The following is an 18,322-nucleotide window of genomic DNA, read 5'->3' as shown; positions in this document are numbered from 1 at the left end:
TTGTTGATATGTTGTATGTATATATGCATTATATGAAGTTTTGGGTACTTAATTCTCTATTAGCAATGGTATATAGATTACCAATCGAAAAAAGAACCATATATTAATCATATATTGCCTACAACGTGATGAAGAAAGATGAATAATGCGTATATGCTACATTTCTACCCAACCATCCAAATCACTTTCGGTTTGAAAAAGGATAACAACCGAGTAAGTGGCGGTTTCTATTGCCCTAACACAACACTCTTAACTACTAATAAACAATCTCTGCATTCACTACAGGACGGAATCATACAAATACAATGGGTGTTTCTCTTCTTCATTTTCAACTTTAGTCGTTAGTTTTGAGACTAACAATCCAACAACACCCTGTGTTTGTGTGTTCAATTCATTTGTTAAATTCATATCTTCTCTCAATCACCTGCTTTCACCTCATTTATTTTTATTTTGTGTATTATGCTATTCTTATCTATAACGTGTTTTTCAAAATTTCAATTCTTATGTGTTTTACTAAGGGGCAGCAATGAATTGTTGAGTATGCCTATTAGTTCTTTGTGAATTGTTGAGTGTTTTAACGGCATGCACTCGCCGCCCCCCTCCCCCTCAGATCTCCTCCCAAGATTCGGTAAAAAAGTATGTTGGACGTATTCTCTGTTGGACGTATTCTCTGTCTCTGCATTGTAGTTGAAACAATTGCTATTTCTTAGAATCTATGTTTCCCTCTTAGAAGCATATTACACCGTACCATAAATCTTCATTTCCCCCCGTCCTACAAAGTACAAACCAGCTACCACATGCATTTTTCAGACCTCCATGAAGAGATACTGCAAAATACTTGCTGTCAATCACGTGCGTAGCACGTGCCATCTACTAGTGCATATAATGCATATGCACTGGCATAATGCTGTAGTTACGATTTTCATCCAATTCCCAACTGATTTGATTTTAGTCTTTCATAGTTTCATGTGGATTTTTCTCACCTTGTTCTACAAGCATTAAGCTACACAACCATTCCGAAATATCGGGTCGGTATCCGATTGATTTGTTGCTGCTGCTATGGATTGCGCCTATGCTACAGTTAAATATCGGAAGAGTTAAATTTCGATATGTGAAATATCAGTAAACAGCGAAACTTTAACCTATGCTCGTTTTAACCGTTTTCTTTAACTGTCTTCAAACCATCACTTCTCTCTCTCCATTCCTTAAAAACAAACCATGGAATCATCAGTCAGAATCTTCTCCAACTCAAAAACCAATCTCAAACACCATTTTTTTTCCCACTCCTCATTTCTCCACCCCAAACACTCTTCTCTCAAATTCCCACCACGAATCACTCTCCTCAAAACTTCATTTCACATCAACACACCAACTCATTACTCACCTTTAACTTTTCTCCTCTCACTCTCCACGACACATTTTAAAGGACTTGATTCTGACCCCAAAGAAACATTCTTTTCATGGAACCAAGCACCAGTAACAGTCAATAATGGAAATGTAGCTGTTTTTAAGGAAAAGAGGAGTGTATTGGCGGTGGTGATGTTGGGTTGGTTAGGAGCTGAGGAGAAGCATTTGAAAAGGTATATTGAGTTGTATGCTGATAAGGGTATTCATGCAGTTTCTTTTGTTGTACCTGTGAAAGATGTGTGGGGGTTTGATTTAGGGAAGAAAGTTGAGAGAAGGATTGAGGCGTTGGGCGAAGAGATTGTTCGGTGGTTGTCGGAGAAGGAGGATGATGGAAGGGAGAGGGGGTTGATGTTTCATACGTTCAGTAATACTGGTTGGCTTGCGTAGGTGATTTTATCCATTTATCTATGTTTTTGTTGTTGTTATTAGCTGTTGTTGAATTGTGAAAATGCAGGTATATTTTGTTGCTTAGTTATGACTTTTGACTTGTTGGCTAAAGGTAGTTAAATATACGGGTATGGGATAGTAGTTGATTAGTTTAGTTAAGAAGGTATTTACCCCTTGAGATTCAAATGGACTATTGAATGAGTCTAGTCTTGTTTTGAACCATGAGGAAAATGTTGAAGTGCTATATGAGTAAGCTTTAATCATGTATAAAGAATGACTAAGGGATGCTTTAGAAGGAGGCTGTTAGAAGTGCATTAACCATAAGTTATGTATACCTTGCTTACACTTAATATTAGAGTAACCGGACATGACACCTATTGCTTTTGCTGATCCCAACTTCACATTGGTACAACACTCCCATCTGATTGTCGTTCACTAGATATGGATATTCTTTGGAAGAGGGCATGACAATATGCAATACAGGTATGTATCATCTGGGAAAATATGGAAGAGAAAGTCAGGACTCAGGAGTCGTCTGTTGAATTGTTTGATGACCAGTGGTTTATGGTATGTCTTCTTGGAGAATCTAAAAGTGGGTATGTAACTGATATGTGTTCAATCTTACCCCAAGCTTGGTGTTTAAAGTGATATGTCGGAGTTTATCATTAGGGAGGAGAGGCATTCATATTAGTTCGATATAAGGACAAAATTGTTCTTGGATGTTTAAAACATTGATGTTGTTGATGAATTATGTGGTGAGTGGTCTAGTCCTTGGGTGGGGAATATTATTATTTCGTTGGAGTGAGATCATCTTTTAAAAGTAATTGGGCACTATAAGGAGTTTCTTCTCTGTTGTTCAGTACTCTGTTGGTCTAGATGTAGGTTAGTCTGCCAAGTTGGAATGTTGTGCCTATCTTTCGTATGTGACATTCATAGTTTTGTAACAAGCCATTTTCTTGGACTTTCTTGTGTTGCACTACGTGTTATTCCTCGCTTTCAAAAGGGTCCAGACACACTCGATACTTGTTATGTGTCTAGCTAGCATAGCTTAGTGTGTCAGTGAATTTGTTCCAATGATGGACATAGATACATGTATATGTATAATACTTATTTAGCTTCTTTTATCTGTTTACCAAAAAACTTTTGTACTTGTAATGTAATCCACAATACATGCTTTTTTTTTTTTTTTTTTCTGATAATAATCCATAATACTTGCTAATAGAAGAAATATTACACATAATGAGTTTAAAGCATGTTAGCAGAATTGATAGCTGGATATGTGCTGGCTAGTTTATTAAGGCAGCATATATTCTATCTTATTTAGTCTAGCTATATATAGAAGAGTATATTGTATATAGACATAATTGATAGGCATTTATTCTTACCTTACATAGTCCGATGTAATGGCTGATTTTCAGCCTTGTAATTAGCTCGACAGTTTTTATATAAAGAGAGCAACTCTCACAAGGAGAGAACATTCACAACAAAACCCAAATTGACATGGTATCGGAGCCACAAATTATTTTCGTGGTTTTCTCTCGGCTTGGCTGAATTCTTGGTTTCTTAGAGTATTCTAGTTGTGACGAATTCTTGGTTTCTTGGAGCATTTTTGGTTGTAACGAATTCTTGATGGTTATTATGTCTAGAGAAAGGGAAAATTCTATTGTTCGCTTTAATGGCAAGAACTACACCAGTTGGGAATTCCAGTTCAGGATGTTTGTGAAAGGGAAGGAGTTATGGGGACATTTGGATGGGTCTTCTGAGGCTCCAACTGATCCCAAGGAACTTAGTTCATGGGAAGGCAAGGATGCCAAAATTACTTCTTGGCTACTCAGTTCTGTTGAACCTCATATGGTCAACAATCTTCGTGGGTTCACTACTGTTAAGATGATGTGGGATTACCTTCGGCGAATTTATTATCAAGATAATTCTGCCCGAAAGTTTCAATTGGAGTTAGACATCGGAAACTATCGCCAAGGGAACCTCTCTATTGAGCAATTTTATTCCGGTTTTATTAATTTATGGAGTGATTATTCTGGGTTGGTGCATTCTCAAGTTCCCAAAGAAGCTTTAGCAGCACTACAAGCGGTTCACTATGAGAGCCAGCGGGATCAATTCTTGATGAAGCTCCGACCCGAGTTTGAAAGTGCACGAGCTGGGTTAATCAATCGCACACCTGTCCCATCTTTGGAGATTTGCTTGGGTGAACTCTTGCGTGAAGAACAGCGTCTCGCCTCACAGCTTGGCCTTGCTCAAGACGCTGGTGGTTCTGAGATGGTTAATATGGCCTACGCTGCTCAAGGCAGAGGACGATCCAGATCTCCACCACAGTGTTATAGTTGCAAGGAAATTGGGCACATTGCAAAACATTGCAGCAAGAAATTCTGCAATTATTGCAAGCAGGAGGGTCATATCATTAAGGAGTGTCGTGTACGCCCTCAGAATCGATCCGCTCATGCTTTTCATACTGCTGTTCAGTCCACTTTTGTGCCTACATCTTCTGCTCTACCTGCTGTTACGGGTTCTGCTTCCAACATTACTCCCGAGCAGGTTCAACATATGATTATTTCCGCTCTTTCTGCTCTTGGTCTCCAGGGTAAAAAGCATCTCCTTACTTCTCCTTGGTTAATTGACTCTGCGGCTTTCAATCACATGACTGGCAGTCCGGCAGCTTTATATGATGTTCGTAAGTATGATGGTAAACAACATATTCAGATCGCAGATGGCAGTACTCTTCCTATTACTGCGGTTGGAAATCTGGGGTCTTCCTTTACTAATGTTTTCGTGTCTCTTGATTTATCTGCCAATCTCATTTCTATTGGACAATTAGTAGAAGACATTTTGATCGTTTTGGTTGTCGTGTGCAGGATCAAGCGTTGGGACAGGAGATAGCGAAGGGGCCTAAAGTGGGACGTCTTTTTCCTCTTCAGTCGTTTTCCGTTCCTCGTTCAATTTTTGTTGGTTGTTATGCTATTGCTAATAATAATAGCCATTATTGACATAAGAAATTGGGTCATCCCAACTCTGTAATTTTGACACATCTTATGAAACATGGTTATTTGAGTAATACAAATGAGTTTTCTTCATTGTCTTTTGATTGTGCTCCTTGTAAACTTGGAAAGAGCAAATCTTTACCTTTCCCCTTGCAGGGTAGTCGTGCTTCTACATGTTTTGAAATTATTCATTCTGATGTTTGGGGTATGAGTCCTGTTCTTTCTCATGCTCAATATAGGTATTTTGTGACATTTATTGACGATTACAGTCGTTTCACGTGGGTCTATTTTCTTCGTTCTAAATCTGATGTGTTTTCAACCTTCAAAACCTTTGTTGTCTATGTAGAAACCCAGTTTTCTACCTGTATTAAGATCTTACGCTCAGATTCTGGGGGAGAATACATGTCTCATGCCTTTCAATCTTTTCTCCAACAGAAGGGTATTCTCTCTCAGCGTTCGTGTCCTTACCCCTCAACAGAATGGTGTTGCCGAGCGTAAGAATAGACATCTTTTAGATGTTGTTCGTACATTGATGCTTGAATCTTCTGTCCCTCCGAGATTTTGGGTAGAAGCATTATCTACGGCTGTATATTTGATTAATCGTTTGCCTTCTCCTACCTTGCATCTTGATTCCCCATATTCTCGTTTGTTTGGTGTTCCTCTTGATTATAATTCTTTGCATGTTTTTGGTTGTGTTTGTTTTGTTCACTTACCTCCCATTGAACGTCACAAGCTTGCTGCTCAATCAGTTCAGTGTGCTTTTCTTGGCTATAGTAACTCTCATAAAGGGTTTGTGTGTTATGATGCGGATGCTAACAAGCTTCGTATTTCTCGCAACGTGATTTTTTTTGAACATCAATATTTCTCTCCGTCTCGTACTAATCTTGTTTCTTCCTTTATTTCCCTTCCTGATTTTGATGATGTGCCTAGTACTCCTTCTCGTTTTAAGCCAGGTATTGTGTATCAACGACAGCGACGTCGCCCACTGCCTCTTCCTTCCTCTGAACCTCCACCTGATCCTGTGTTGCCTCAACCCCGCCGGTCTACTCGGGTTTCCCAGCCCCCGGATTGGTATGGTTTCTCTTCTTCTGCTCTTCAGGCTACTCTTGATACTACTTCTGTGCCTAAGTCTTATTCTCAGGCTTCCACTCAAGAGTGTTGGCGCCAAGCTATGCAGGACGAACTTCAGGCTCTTCAGGACAATCACACTTGGGACATCGTCCCTTGTCCTGCTGGAGTTAAGCTTATTGGGTGCAAATGGGTCTACACCATCAAGCTACATGCTGATGGCTCTATCGAAAGATATAAAGCTCGTCTGGTGGCACTCGGGAATCGGCAGGAGTATGGGCTGGATTATGAGGAAACATTTGCTCCCGTGGCCAAAATGACTACTGTCCGCACTGTTATGGCCATTGCTGTTTTGAAAGGATGGTCGCTTCGTCAGATGGATGTGAAGAATGCATTTTTACATGGTGATCTAAAGGAAGAAATATTTATGTCACCTCCTCCTGGCTTGTTTCCTTACTCTTCTGTTGAGGTTTGTCGCTTGAAGCGGTCTCTGTATGGTTTGAAGCAGGCACCGCGGGCTTGGTTTGAGAAGTTTCGTACTACTCTACTGGATTTCACATTTACTCAGAGTCAATATGACTCCTCTCTCTTCTTTCGCAAGAGTACCCTTGGGATTGTTATACTTCTTGTGTATGTCGATGATATTGTGATTACTGGATCTGATCTCCAATTAATTGAACAGCTCCAACAGCGCCTCAAATCTTCGTTTCATATGAAAGATCTTGGTCCACTGCAGTATTTTCTTGGCCTTGAGGTTCAACATTGTCCGAATGGCACACTCTTACATCAGCATAAGTATACCCAAGAACTTCTTTCTTTAGCAGGCCTTCAAGACAGTAATTCGGTTCTTACACCTATGGAGGTCAATTTGAAGCTGCATCAGGCGGGTGGTGATCCCTTATCTGATCCTTCGATGTACCGTCAGCTGGTGGGCAGTTTGAATTATTTGGCCATTACTCGACCTGATATCTCGTTTGCTGTTCAGCAGGTCAGTCAATTTATGCAGGCACTGTGTCAGACACATTTGGCCGCTGTCCGTCGTCTTCTTCGATATCTCAAAGGGACATCTGGTCGCGGCTTGCTTTTTCCTTTAGGAAATTCTTTACAATTGGAAGGTTTTAGTGATGCCGACTGGGCTGGTTGTGCGGATACTCGTCGTTCTGTTACGGGTTGGTGTATGTTTCTTGGCAATGCCCTCATTTCTTGGAAGAGTAAGAAGCAGGCTCGTGTCTCGAAGTCATCCACTGAGTCTGAATATCGAGCTATGTCGTCTGCCTGTTCTGAAATTGTATGGCTTAGAGGGTTGTTAGGCGAACTTAGTGTTCCACAGCTTACTCCTACCCCTCTTCATGCTGATAATACCAGTGCTATTCATATTGCTGCCAACCCGGTTTTTCATGAGCGCACCAAACATATTGAAGTGGATTGTCATTCCATTCGTGAAGCATTTACTTGCAAGGAGATTACTCTTCCACACATTTCCACTGAACACCAAACTGCTGATGTCTTCACCAAGGCTCTCTCTCGTCCTCGCCATCAGTTCATGGTTGACAAATTGTTGCTTCTCGATCGCCCAACATCAATTTGAGGGGGGATGTTAGCAGAATTGATAGCTGGATATGTGCTGGCTAGTTTATTAAGGCAGCATATATTCTATCTTATTTAGTCTAGCTATATATAGAAGAGTATATTGTATATAGACATAATTGATGGGCATTTATTCTTACCTTACATAGTCCGATGTAATGGCTGATTTTCAGCCTTGTAATTAGCTCGACAGTTTTTATATAAAGAGAGCAACTCTCACAAGGAGAGAACATTTAGAACAAAACCCAAATTGACAAAGCATAGTTATGATGGATAACATATATGATACTATTCTCTCAGTTGCATAAAACATGGGTAACTTTGTCAGTCCGGCTTCTCGAGGGAGGGATATACAAATTTATAGGCTATGATTGTGGATGGAACTTTTGGTGCATCAATTCTTATTTCTTAAGCTTATCTAGATTCTATTGTATTAAATGGAGTAACTATGTAAGTATGAAAGAAGCTTGTGCCTTTTGGTAGTTTTATGAAATGTTGAATTGGAAACTTTTGTTGATCTCCCTTAAGCGTTAATGACAGATGGGGATTTATATGGACAGAGACCTGAACTGACAGTTGTAATGTTGGGTTGGTTAGGAGCAGATGAGAAACATTGAAAAGGTACATATAATTGTATACATCGAATGGTACTCATGCAGTTTCATTTATTGCTCCTGTTAGAGGTGTGCTACGGTTTGTTTTAGGAAGGAGAGTTGAGAAATGGATTGAGGCCGCTTGTTTCGTGCTTTTCAGAGAGATAGGAAGATGGAAGGGAAAGGCTGAAAGGGAATTGCTTTTTCATACATTCAGTAATACTGATTGGCCTGTGTAGGTTATTTATCTTTTAATCATCTTTTTAACAGCTTAATTAGTTGTTGCTTTAATAGAGTTTTTCTTTTTTTGGTTGTTATTAGTATCTGTGTTGTTGAATTGTGAAAATGCAGGTAAATTTTGTTGTCTACGTTTGACTTTTGAGTTGATAACTAAAGGTTAGACGGTAAGTTCCCTAGGCTTTAGATTTACGAATAGAGGATAACAGTTGATTGAACTCTTAGGTTAGATAGGAATTTTTTAGTCTCTTGAGAGTTGAGATCCAAATAGACTATTGGTTGAGTTTGGTCTTGCTTTGAAGTCGAGGAAAATAATAAAGTGCTATATGAGTAAGTTTCAACCGGCGGATTCATAATGCTTAAGAGTTAAGAATGAGTGAATGACTACAGAGTGCTACAGAAGTGGAGGACCGCTGTTAAAAGTGCATAAACCATAGTTTTGTTTTATAAGATATGTAAACCCGTGTTACACTTAATTTTGGAATAACCGACATGGACATGACACCAACTGTTTTGCTAATCCCAACTTTAAGTCAGTACAGTATACCCATCTGATTGCCGTTCATTATATGGATATTCCTGGGTACAATCTGAAAATATACAAACATCTGAAGAGGGAAAGATAATAAGCAATACATGTATCATCTGTGAAAATATGGAAGAGAAAGTCAGGACTCGGGAGTTGTCTGTTGACTTGTTTGATGGCCAATGGTCTATGGTAGGTTTCCTGGACAATCTAAGAGTGACGATGTAACTGAGATGTGCTCAATCTTCTTCCTTGTGGTGAGTTACTTCAAAGGTTGGTGTATAAATTGATATGTCAGAGTATATGATTAGGGAGGAAAGGAATAATTGTTGGATAAAGGACTGAATCGTCTTGGATCTTTAAGAGGGCCGATGTTGTTGATGAATTGTATGGTGAGAGGCCTTGGATCTAAATTTCTTTAAGTAGGGACTATTGTTTTATTGCTAGAGTGGGATCCTCTTTAGGAAGTAATTGGGCACCATAAGGAGGAGTTTCTTTTCTATTGTTGTATTACTTCTATGCCACATTACTATTGAGTCAGGTCATGTTCAGACATCGTACCTATTGTATAGCTGATCCCAACTTCACTTCCGTACAATGTACCTGTCTGGTTGTCGTCATTATATGGATGTTCGTGGGTAGAATCTAAAAACAAACAAACTTAGCGCAAGATAATAAGCAAAACATATATCATTTAAGAAATATGGAAGAGAAATTCAGGACACAGGGCTTAGGAGTCGCCTGATGAATTTTTGTCGGACGATGGTTTAAGGTAGGTCTTCTTGGATAATCTAAAAGTTGCTATGTAACTGGCATGTTCTCAATTTGTGGTAAGTTAGTTACAAGCTTGGTGTTTAAAGTGATATGTCGGAGTATATGATTACGGACGAGAGGAGTAATAGTTGAATATAAGGACTGAAATGTCTTGGATGTTTAAAACGTCAATGTTGATGAAATTTGTGCTGGAATGTGGAACATTTTTATATCGTTGGAATGAGAATTTCATGTGGAATTAATTGGGCACCTTAAGGAGGAGTTTCTTTTCAATTGTTGGATGCCGCGTTTCTTTCTTTCTTGTACAAAAAGTCATATGAAGTCGTAATCTCCTATATTTTTTCAGTACTCTGGGAGTCTAGTTCTAGGTTAAAAAGTCTACCCAGTTGGAATGTTATGCCTATCTGTTCCACGTGACATTCCTATTATTATTGTTATTGTTATTGTTATTCTTATTTTAACTTTTTAAGCGAGCCATTTTCTTAGAATTTTTGTGTTGCACTACATTATATACGTCGCTTTCAAACAGGCTTATACACACTCAGTTGCTGTTAATTTGTTATGCATCACGTTAGCATAGCTTAGATCATCTTTAATGGTGACACCAATTCATGTGCAAACACCAAATTCTTGAAAATTTGGTTAAAAACCATCATTAGTGGAGATACCAAATGGAATCTACATAAAAAAATAAGCAAACCAAACACCAAATCGGTTTCGATTTGGTATTTGGTTTGGTGTTTAACCAAATGTACAACGCGGTTTTTCAAAAACCGTGCGGCTTTTCGAACACCGCGTGCACCATATAGCTTGTGGCCCCCTTCAAAACAAGTCAAATTAACAAATAACTTACATGCACGTGTGTCATTGGTTTTCATATTCTTTTTCCTTGTGGTTCCCTCCAAGACAAATCAAATTTTAGTCCCCCCCCCAAGACAAATCATTTGGTGTTGAATTTTTGATGTCTGGACTAAAGTTGTTTGGTGGTTGAGTGATTTGGTGTTTGGCACGGCTTTTCGAACACCGTTCCCTCCAAGACAAATCAAATTTTGGTCCCCCCCCCAAGACAAATCATTTGGTGTTGAATTTTTGATGTCTGGACTAAAGTTGTTTGGTGGTTGAGTGATTTGGTGTTTGGTTTGATAAAAAAATTTGGTGTTTTTGAACTTGCACCATTAAAGATGCTCTTAGTGTGTCAGAGAATTTGTACCAGTGTTGGACACAGACACATGTAAATGTATCATCAACACTCCTCTTTCAAATTTCCACCACACAAAACCCTAATACCACTCTCCTCAAAACCCCTTTCACTTCACCAAACAACTCATTTCACATCAAATTGCCAATGTCAAATCCATTAACGTTTCTTGTCTCCCCCTCTACAACTCACTTCAAAGCAGTTAATTTTGATTTCAAAGAAAAACTATTCTTCATGGAATCGAGCTCCGTTAAGCATAAATGGCGGAAATTTGTTAATTTTAAGGAAAAGAAGCCGGTACCATTGATTGTAATGTTGGGTTGGTTAAGAGAAGAGGAATATCTATACTGAAAAAGGGGTCTATGCCGTTTCGTTGACTGCTCCTGTTAGAGATGTTTTAGGGTTTGATTTAGGGGAGAAAGTTGAGAAACGGATTGAGGCGTTATTGGAAGAGCTTGTTTCATGGGTATCTGAAAGAGAGGAAGTTGGAAGAGCAAGGGGATTGCTCTTTCCTACATTCAGCATTACTGGTTGGCTTGGTAGAACAGTTGAATTACTTAGTCACTTTAATATGTTTTTTATTGTTGAAGTATTGGTGTTGATGTTGCTGCATGCAGTAGAAAGAACCATTCAATTATTTGTTAGAAAAAATTGAATTGGAAAATGCAGATAGATGTTGCTGTATAGTTATGAGTTTGTAGTTTATAACCTAAGGTTAGGTCCTTATGATTTGATATACTAAGAGATAGATTTTAGAAAGGGGTAGCGGTTGGTTGAATTATAGTTTATCCATAATACAACACAGTGGTGAGGACGAGAAAATGGGAAGATGGAGATTTCAGTGGGGAAAATGAAGGCAACGGACACGTACCAAGACAAATGTTTGTTTCTCACCCCAACCCAAGAGACCTTCCTACGCCCGGTTTGATTAGGAAGTTTTCAGTCACCTGAGATCCAAATGGACTATTGATCGAGTTTGTTCTTGGTTTGAACTTTAGGAAAATATAAGAGCGCTATGTGAGTAAGCTTCAACAATGGATAATGAATGACTGGCATGCAGCATGCTTTAGAGAGGAGTCTGTTAAAAGTGCAAAATCCCTAGTTTTGTTGTAAGATAGGTGTATTTTGCTTTTTACTTATTATTTGAGTAACCAGCATGGACATGACACCTATTGTTTTGCTGATCCCAACTTCACTTTGGTACAATATACCCATCTGGTTGTTGTCCATCATATGGATGTTCTTGGGTAGAATCTGAAAACAGAGAAACTTCAGAAGAGGGCAAGATAATAAGCAGTACATGTATCATCTCTGAAACTGTGAAAGTGTGGAAGAGAAAGTCAGGACTCAGGATTTGTTGTTGAATTGTTGATCCAATGGTTTATGGTAGGTCTTCTTGGACAATCTAATAGTGGCTATGCTATCAAGGCTGGTGTTTAAAGTAATGTCTTAATATATGACTAGGAAGGTGCGGAATAATGGTTGGATAAATGGACTAAATTATCTCGAATGTTTAATACGTCATTGTTGTTGATGAATTATGTGGTGAGAGGTCTTCAGTTTAAAGATCTTGTCCTTGGGTGGGGAATATTATTTTATCACTAGATGAGATCCTCTTTTGGAAGTAATTGGGCACCATAAGGAGGAGTTTCTTCTCCATTGTTGTATGCCGCATTACACTCTTTCTTTCTTGTACTAAAAACCATCTGATCTCGTATATTTGCTCAGTACTCTGTTGGTCTAGTTCTAGGTTAAAGTCTACCCAGTTGGAATATTTTGCCTATCTGTTGTGCGCAACATTCCTATTGTGTAACAAGCCATTTCTTTGAATTTCGTGTTATACATCGCTTTCAAATGGGTTAATGCACACTCAATAGTTGTTATCGATCAAGTTAGCATAGCTTAGTGTGTCAGAGAATTTGTACAATTGTTGGACATAGACAATTAGACATATGTATATGTATCATAATTACATAATTTCTTTTCTCCTGTAAATAATCCGTTAAACTTGCTAATAGAAGAAAAACCGTGCTTATTAAGGTTGCAGCATATGTATGATGAATAACATGCATGTTACTATTCTCCCAGTTGCATAAAACAGGGGTAATGTTGTCAGTCTGGTTTCCAAGGGATGGGGTGGAAGACCAAGATTGTGGATGGAACTTGTGGTGGATTTGTTCTTTTGTCTTAACCTTATATAGAGTCTACTGTATTCAATGGTTTTGGTAGTCTTATGTAATGTTGAATTGGAAACTTTTGTTGATCTTTTATTTGGTTTCTTGATGTCTAACATGTTTATTTCCATTTTTAATGGTAGTGTTTCAATTGTATATGCAGTTATGGTGCTATACTCGATTACTTGCAATCTAGAGGTGACTTTATGGATAAGATAAAGGGATGTGTGATAGATTCAGGAGGTGACCCTGAAATAGACCCTCAGGTTTGGATCATAATTTCTTCTTATGTGTGTCTACTATTTTTAGTGTTGTTGTGGTTATGAATCTTGTATCATTACCATTGATGACTTTATGACTGAGTTTTAAGTAATATAAATTACTCTCCTTATATTAAATCTTGTGGCCCAGTGCTTTGATAATTCTAAACTCAATTTACCTTTTTTTGGTGAAAGTAATGAAACACAGTCTCATTAGTCCTTCTGCTTTAGAAAAGTTTTTACATTAGTGGTTTTTAGATTAGATTGTGAATTTGTGGTCTTGTTGTGAAGTCATGCAGGGGACAGTTGATAGTTTGTCTCTTGTTTATGTGATGCTCAGACTTTTTGTGGGTAAGCTGCGACTTGTGAGTGAGTTGTGATGTTTCACTCCAGCTTCTATGTGAAATCATGACCCCCTTGCTTGTCAAGCGTACTAGACTACTAGTCCTTTATAAGTTGTAAGGTGCAAAGTTAGACTACTAAAAGCCAAAGGCTAGAGAGCTTCACAAGCTTGTTGAATATGAATTTTGCACTCATACTAAATAGTTATAAAACAATAAATTGGATATACTGTTTCTTCAATTAAGAAGGGAATTCTGAGTTCCATATCAAAGTGCCACACTTCTATGGTACAACTTTTTCTGTGTAAGTTCCTTGAGAAACTAATTAGTATCACAACGTTCTCGTTAGGAATAGATTCAAGAAAAGCAGTTCATTTTTCAGCCTGTATATAGAAAAGAAAACGAATGAAAAAAGAATAATGAAAGGAAAGAGACTGAGACTGTTGGGAGCTACAAGTGAATACTGCTAATGAGATTAGACGTTGTACTGAAGATGCATTAATTATAGTAAAATTATATTATTGCTAATGAAGAAGTTTGGAGAGAAAAGAGAGTACGGCCTTGATTGATTCGGCCTTCTCTCACACATCTTTATAGAGGAAAACAGTAGGGTTTACATCATCATAGAAACATAAAAAAGTTCAGGGGAAAATGTCCCAACTGTTCCTTAGAACTCTAGCAATCATTACAAGAAATATGCCCAAAGCCCGGTCTTGAGCAGTCAAATATCATTTAGGACAGTTGCTAAATTAATATTGCTGATAAGGACAACTTCATGGGGATACTCGAACTTTTTATGGAGTTATGCAACTTTAAAAAAGGTGCGGACATGTGGCGACGTCTAGGGGTGTTTGAACATTTTGGTTGAAGTTATGCAGCGTAACACAGGTGATGCGACATGGCCAGGTCTATTTCTTGGCATGTCATTTCAAAGTTTATGTACAAATTACTTTGCATAGTTTTTTTTAATGCACAGTCCACTTTGCATAAGTTTTTTTCTATGCACACCACACAGTCTTTGAATTTTTCCGACGTGCTTGTTGTATGGATGCTAGCGCGTTGCAACACGCAACTTTAATTTGCACACCGTGTTGTAAAATGACAGAAAAGCCTTGGAAAATTGAGGATATGGTGGCTCGCTCCTATGTATACGGGATTAAATGACGTTGCACCTTGCAACATGGTTTTTGGTCCTTTTCAGCTATGTGTGCAATGCCCCGGCCTGCAGTAATATAAAAAGCTTTCTTTGTTCTTCAGGGTGTTTCCCTCTAATTGGTGTACAGTTTTACGAGTGTCATGATAAACGCAAGAAAGGATAACACCAACAACCATGAATCAATATTTGTACAAAATGAGTAGACTTCGAAGCCATCTTCAGTATGTCCAGTAAGAAAACTCTTCATTCAAACAAAATATAGTGATGAGTAGTGGCAGTATCGTGGGACTTAGGCCTTTGTCCCCTCTTCAATGATTGGGATATTCAAAAGTTGGCGGAACTAACTAATTGCTCGATCAAGTGTCTATTCTGGAAATCCAATGTTAGAAGAACATGGGGCTCCACTAGTTCTGCTTTCTCACCTAAGATATATTATTAGCGCATTATTAAACAAAAGGTGGCGGAATTGAATATTGGCATGACCTATTGGCGTTTAAAAAAATATTGATGAAAAAGTACTCTGAAGTATTCTTCTTTGTGTGGGCACTCTCGCTTCGGAGGACACGTATCACCTATAATCTTAGAAAGAGGAGGGAAACTATGGCTAAGAGGTCTAGTATGTCCAGATCTGTGGGTGGGGGATGGGTGGGGGTGGAAGGGAGTAATCACTTACTTCGGGATTGCACTTTTGCCAGAGCCCTGGAGTACTTTTTCAGAAGCTTCAAAAGTGCAGATGCATTTTAGGGATCATTGTGGTCTTGTGGATTAGGATGCAGAAATGGCCTTCTGAACAAGAAACCTATTTATCCTATTCACTATATGCTCATCCATGCCATATATTGGAATATACATGGTTAGAAAGGGACTAGAGGATTTTCGAAGACATGCCTTACCTGGGGAGCAAATAATTTGTAATGTAAAATCATTCTTTTGAGTTTAAACTTTAGGAGACATTAGAATGAGAACTGTGAAATACTAGACATTCTTATTTGGGGTGGAAATGTGATTTTGGCTTATATTTGTGGTCTTCAGGGTCTATGCCTTCCTTAATGCCTTGCTACGGAGGTATGTACTCTGTACTTGGCTGGAGGGGTCTGCGCTCATCTGGTGTGCATGGTGTTTACTTTGTATCTTTGTGCCTTCATATTAATCAAAATTTTGATTTCATAAAAAAGCCTTATGATACTGGTTTATTAGAATATGCTGAAGAGGTGTGCCTCCTCTCAGGCATGAGTTCTTCAGTTTTTCTTGTTGCAAGTCTGTATGTGAAAGTGCCTTACCTGTAAGCCTCAAGGCACTTTTTGTGAACCTCACGTTGTAGCGGCCCTCATGCCATAATTGCTTAAGCCTCCAACTTTTGATTAATTCACCTTGTGTAATAGATTTTAATAATAGGTTTTAGTCTGTTTCTAGCTATGTAACATGGACACTCCATATTTCAAAAAAAAATCGTGTCGGATACGTACCCACATGTTTGTGTCGGACACATATCGGACCCATATTGTATGTGATGTACCTCAATTTTATACATTTCGCCGTGTCAGACACTTCGTATCCGTGTCGGATATGGACACACCTATCCATGTCAATGTAACTTAGCTTTCTAGTTGTTTTTGTGTTCTAGAGATCCTCTGAGGGTCATTGAAAATTGTAAAAGAGGTTTTGCAGTTCAGATCTAAGATTTATCTTAATGAATACTAGCAGAGGTTTGCCTGACCTTAAGGTTTGTTAAAAAAAAGGAGAATTCCAATTAGCCTTTCAGCATACATCCTTATGGACAAGTAATCTGGATATAAAGTTCTGGTTTTTCTTGTTTGCCTAATTTGAAGTTGGTATTAAGAAATCTCCAAATCGGCATAAACATAATAGGTTTTGGATATTATAAGATGAGTATACTTCCTAGTATTGCTTTCAATTTCCGGAGAGAGGGGAATCAAATATTTTTTCTTGGAAAGACTCTTGGATTGATGATCAGACTGGTTAATTGCACTTTGCCAATCCTGATCTCCAGACTAGAATACCTGAAGAAACAGCTCCTATCTTAGTGTGGAAGTTGTATTGTGGGAGCCTTTGCTACAAGTGACAATTGCTTCAAGTCTCCAGTGGCTGGCCTCAGATGGAGGTCTTGCAACCATGAAGTAGCAAATGTCTCTGTATGAGGCCGATTGCCCTAGGTAATTCTCTCAGGGAAGTATTTTAGATGTAGGATTAAACTAATGCCTAGGATAAAATTTATTATTCTTTCAAGATTTATCAGTTGCCCATTATAACCAATAACCGCTGTGTTTGCATTGGAGAGAACTGCATATATTCAACATGAAGTATCAAAGCACATAAATGTAATTGCTTTGAATCAACATTATTAGTTGTAACGTCAGTTTAGATGATAAGTATGTTATATTCTGGTGCTGTTTGTCAACTAATTTTGCGCAACTTTAACTATCAAAATTGGTGAGGTATGCAGCTGTGTTGTTGTTGTCTTCCTATTTATAGAGCCACATATGTGGAGGATGCTTTTGATTTATCCTTTGACCTCAAATAGGTTTGGGCAGCAGGTTTTTCTGCTGCGTTGCTGAAGAAGCGCAGTTCTGCTACTCTCCCTTCTGAGGAGGCTATAAGACATGAACTTCAGATTGATGACGGCATATCAAAGTTGCAAGAAACTGAGCCCCTCCTGGTAGAAACCCTGCTTCTTTCATCTTTGGAGAAGTTCTTTTCTTTTGTTCTGAAGTTGCCTGATGTAAACAGGTAATAATACTCTATTTATTTTCACAAACTGATGTACCTTTTGTTGGAATATCAAATCCAGTCATATCTGTAATGCATATTAACATCCAATGAACACATTATACTAACAAGTTTCTGTCTTTACTTAACTTTGTCTACCAGGAGATTTACCAAGATCATATCCACCCTCTCGAAGAGCCAACCATCCTGTCCTCAGCTCTACCTATATAGCACCGCTGACAAGGTCATGCCTTTTGGTCCAGTGGAGATGTTTATGCAGGAGCAAAAGATGATTGGGAGAAAGGTATTGGCTTATAACTTTGGTTCGTCCCCCCATGTCGACCATTATAGAAATTTCCCTCATGTATATTCGGCAGAGCTTTATAGATTCTTGAAGGAGTGTGACACCGAGTATGTCCATAAGTGAAGTTATTTTTGAAAGCCTCGGAGCCTACTTTCTTCTGGTTTCTTGATTGCTAAAGCAGTGGATTCATGATGGCCAATTTGAGAATGTGTCTAGAGATAACATTCCCTGGAATCTGAATAAGGCTAATCATTTGAGCCCATTTATCTTCTCTGTTCATCACACATATGCAGGCGTCTTGTTCTGACCTGCATGGGTTTTGGAGCTGCCCCTTTGTTGGTGACCAAGAACTGTATTGATTTCCTTTTACACCTCCATATTATATAGGGGAAAAACCATGTCTGTAAGAATTGCATCAACACCTATGTATTGTAATTAAGCATATTTCAGAAGTTTCTAACTCGTTCTCAGCAATTTCAAATGCTAACAAAATTTGCAAAGTATTTTCCTTGAGGCAGAATAACGATTGTATTCAAATTTTCCCCGAGAAACTTGAATTTGGTTTTCCTCCCTAGTTTTTTATTCCATAC

The 18,322-nt window shown here is 38.5% G+C and overlaps 2 protein-coding genes across 3 annotated transcripts; both read left to right on the top strand.

Moving 5' to 3' along the window:
* The first annotated feature begins 1,162 nt into the window (after positions 1-1,162).
* On the top strand, positions 1,163-5,195 carry LOC147502948 (uncharacterized). Of its 2 annotated transcripts, none has more exons than XM_086607761.1 (3): positions 1,163-1,790; positions 3,441-4,390; positions 4,662-5,195. In XM_086607761.1, exons 1-3 carry the CDS (start codon positions 1,219-1,221, stop codon positions 4,697-4,699), a joined length of 1,560 nt encoding a protein of 519 aa, XP_086463887.1. In that variant the 5' UTR covers positions 1,163-1,218; the 3' UTR covers positions 4,700-5,195. The 2 variants fall into 2 exon arrangements, with proteins under 2 accessions (XP_086463887.1, XP_086463886.1); XM_086607760.1 differs by having other exon boundaries at positions 3,441-4,480; positions 4,662-5,191.
* Positions 1,656-18,232, top strand: LOC147502947 (uncharacterized). The gene is made up of 4 exons (XM_086607762.1): positions 1,656-1,794; positions 13,108-13,210; positions 17,244-17,449; positions 17,591-18,232. Exons 2-4 carry the CDS (start codon positions 13,151-13,153, stop codon positions 17,853-17,855), a joined length of 531 nt encoding a protein of 176 aa, XP_086463888.1. The 5' UTR covers positions 1,656-1,794; positions 13,108-13,150; the 3' UTR covers positions 17,856-18,232.
* Positions 18,233-18,322: the final 90 nt, after the last annotated feature.

The sequence above is a fragment of the Coptis chinensis genome, chromosome 4, assembly GCF_015680905.1.
Source record: "Coptis chinensis isolate HL-2020 chromosome 4, ASM1568090v1, whole genome shotgun sequence".
Taxonomy (NCBI): Eukaryota; Viridiplantae; Streptophyta; class Magnoliopsida; order Ranunculales; family Ranunculaceae; genus Coptis; species Coptis chinensis.
The sequence above is the reverse complement of the archived record's forward strand: the minus strand, read 5'-3'. Positions and strand labels throughout refer to the sequence as shown.

Bases quoted from the DNA above. Each gene is read 5' to 3' on its own strand.
- LOC147502948 (XM_086607760.1), top strand. From the start codon at position 1,219: ATGGAATCATCAGTCAGAATCTTCTCCAACTCAAAAACCAATCTCAAA. The intron at 1,791-3,440 runs GTAGGTGATTTT...TATTATGTCTAG, and splicing joins AGTAATACTGGTTGGCTTGC to AGAAAGGGAAAATTCTATTG. The intron at 4,481-4,661 runs GTAAGTATGATG...TGTCGTGTGCAG, and splicing joins GGCAGCTTTATATGATGTTC to GATCAAGCGTTGGGACAGGA.
- LOC147502947 (XM_086607762.1), top strand. From the start codon at position 13,151: ATGGATAAGATAAAGGGATGTGTGATAGATTCAGGAGGTGACCCTGAA. The intron at 13,211-17,243 runs GTTTGGATCATA...GACCTCAAATAG, and splicing joins ACCCTGAAATAGACCCTCAG to GTTTGGGCAGCAGGTTTTTC. The intron at 17,450-17,590 runs GTAATAATACTC...TTTGTCTACCAG, and splicing joins AAGTTGCCTGATGTAAACAG to GAGATTTACCAAGATCATAT.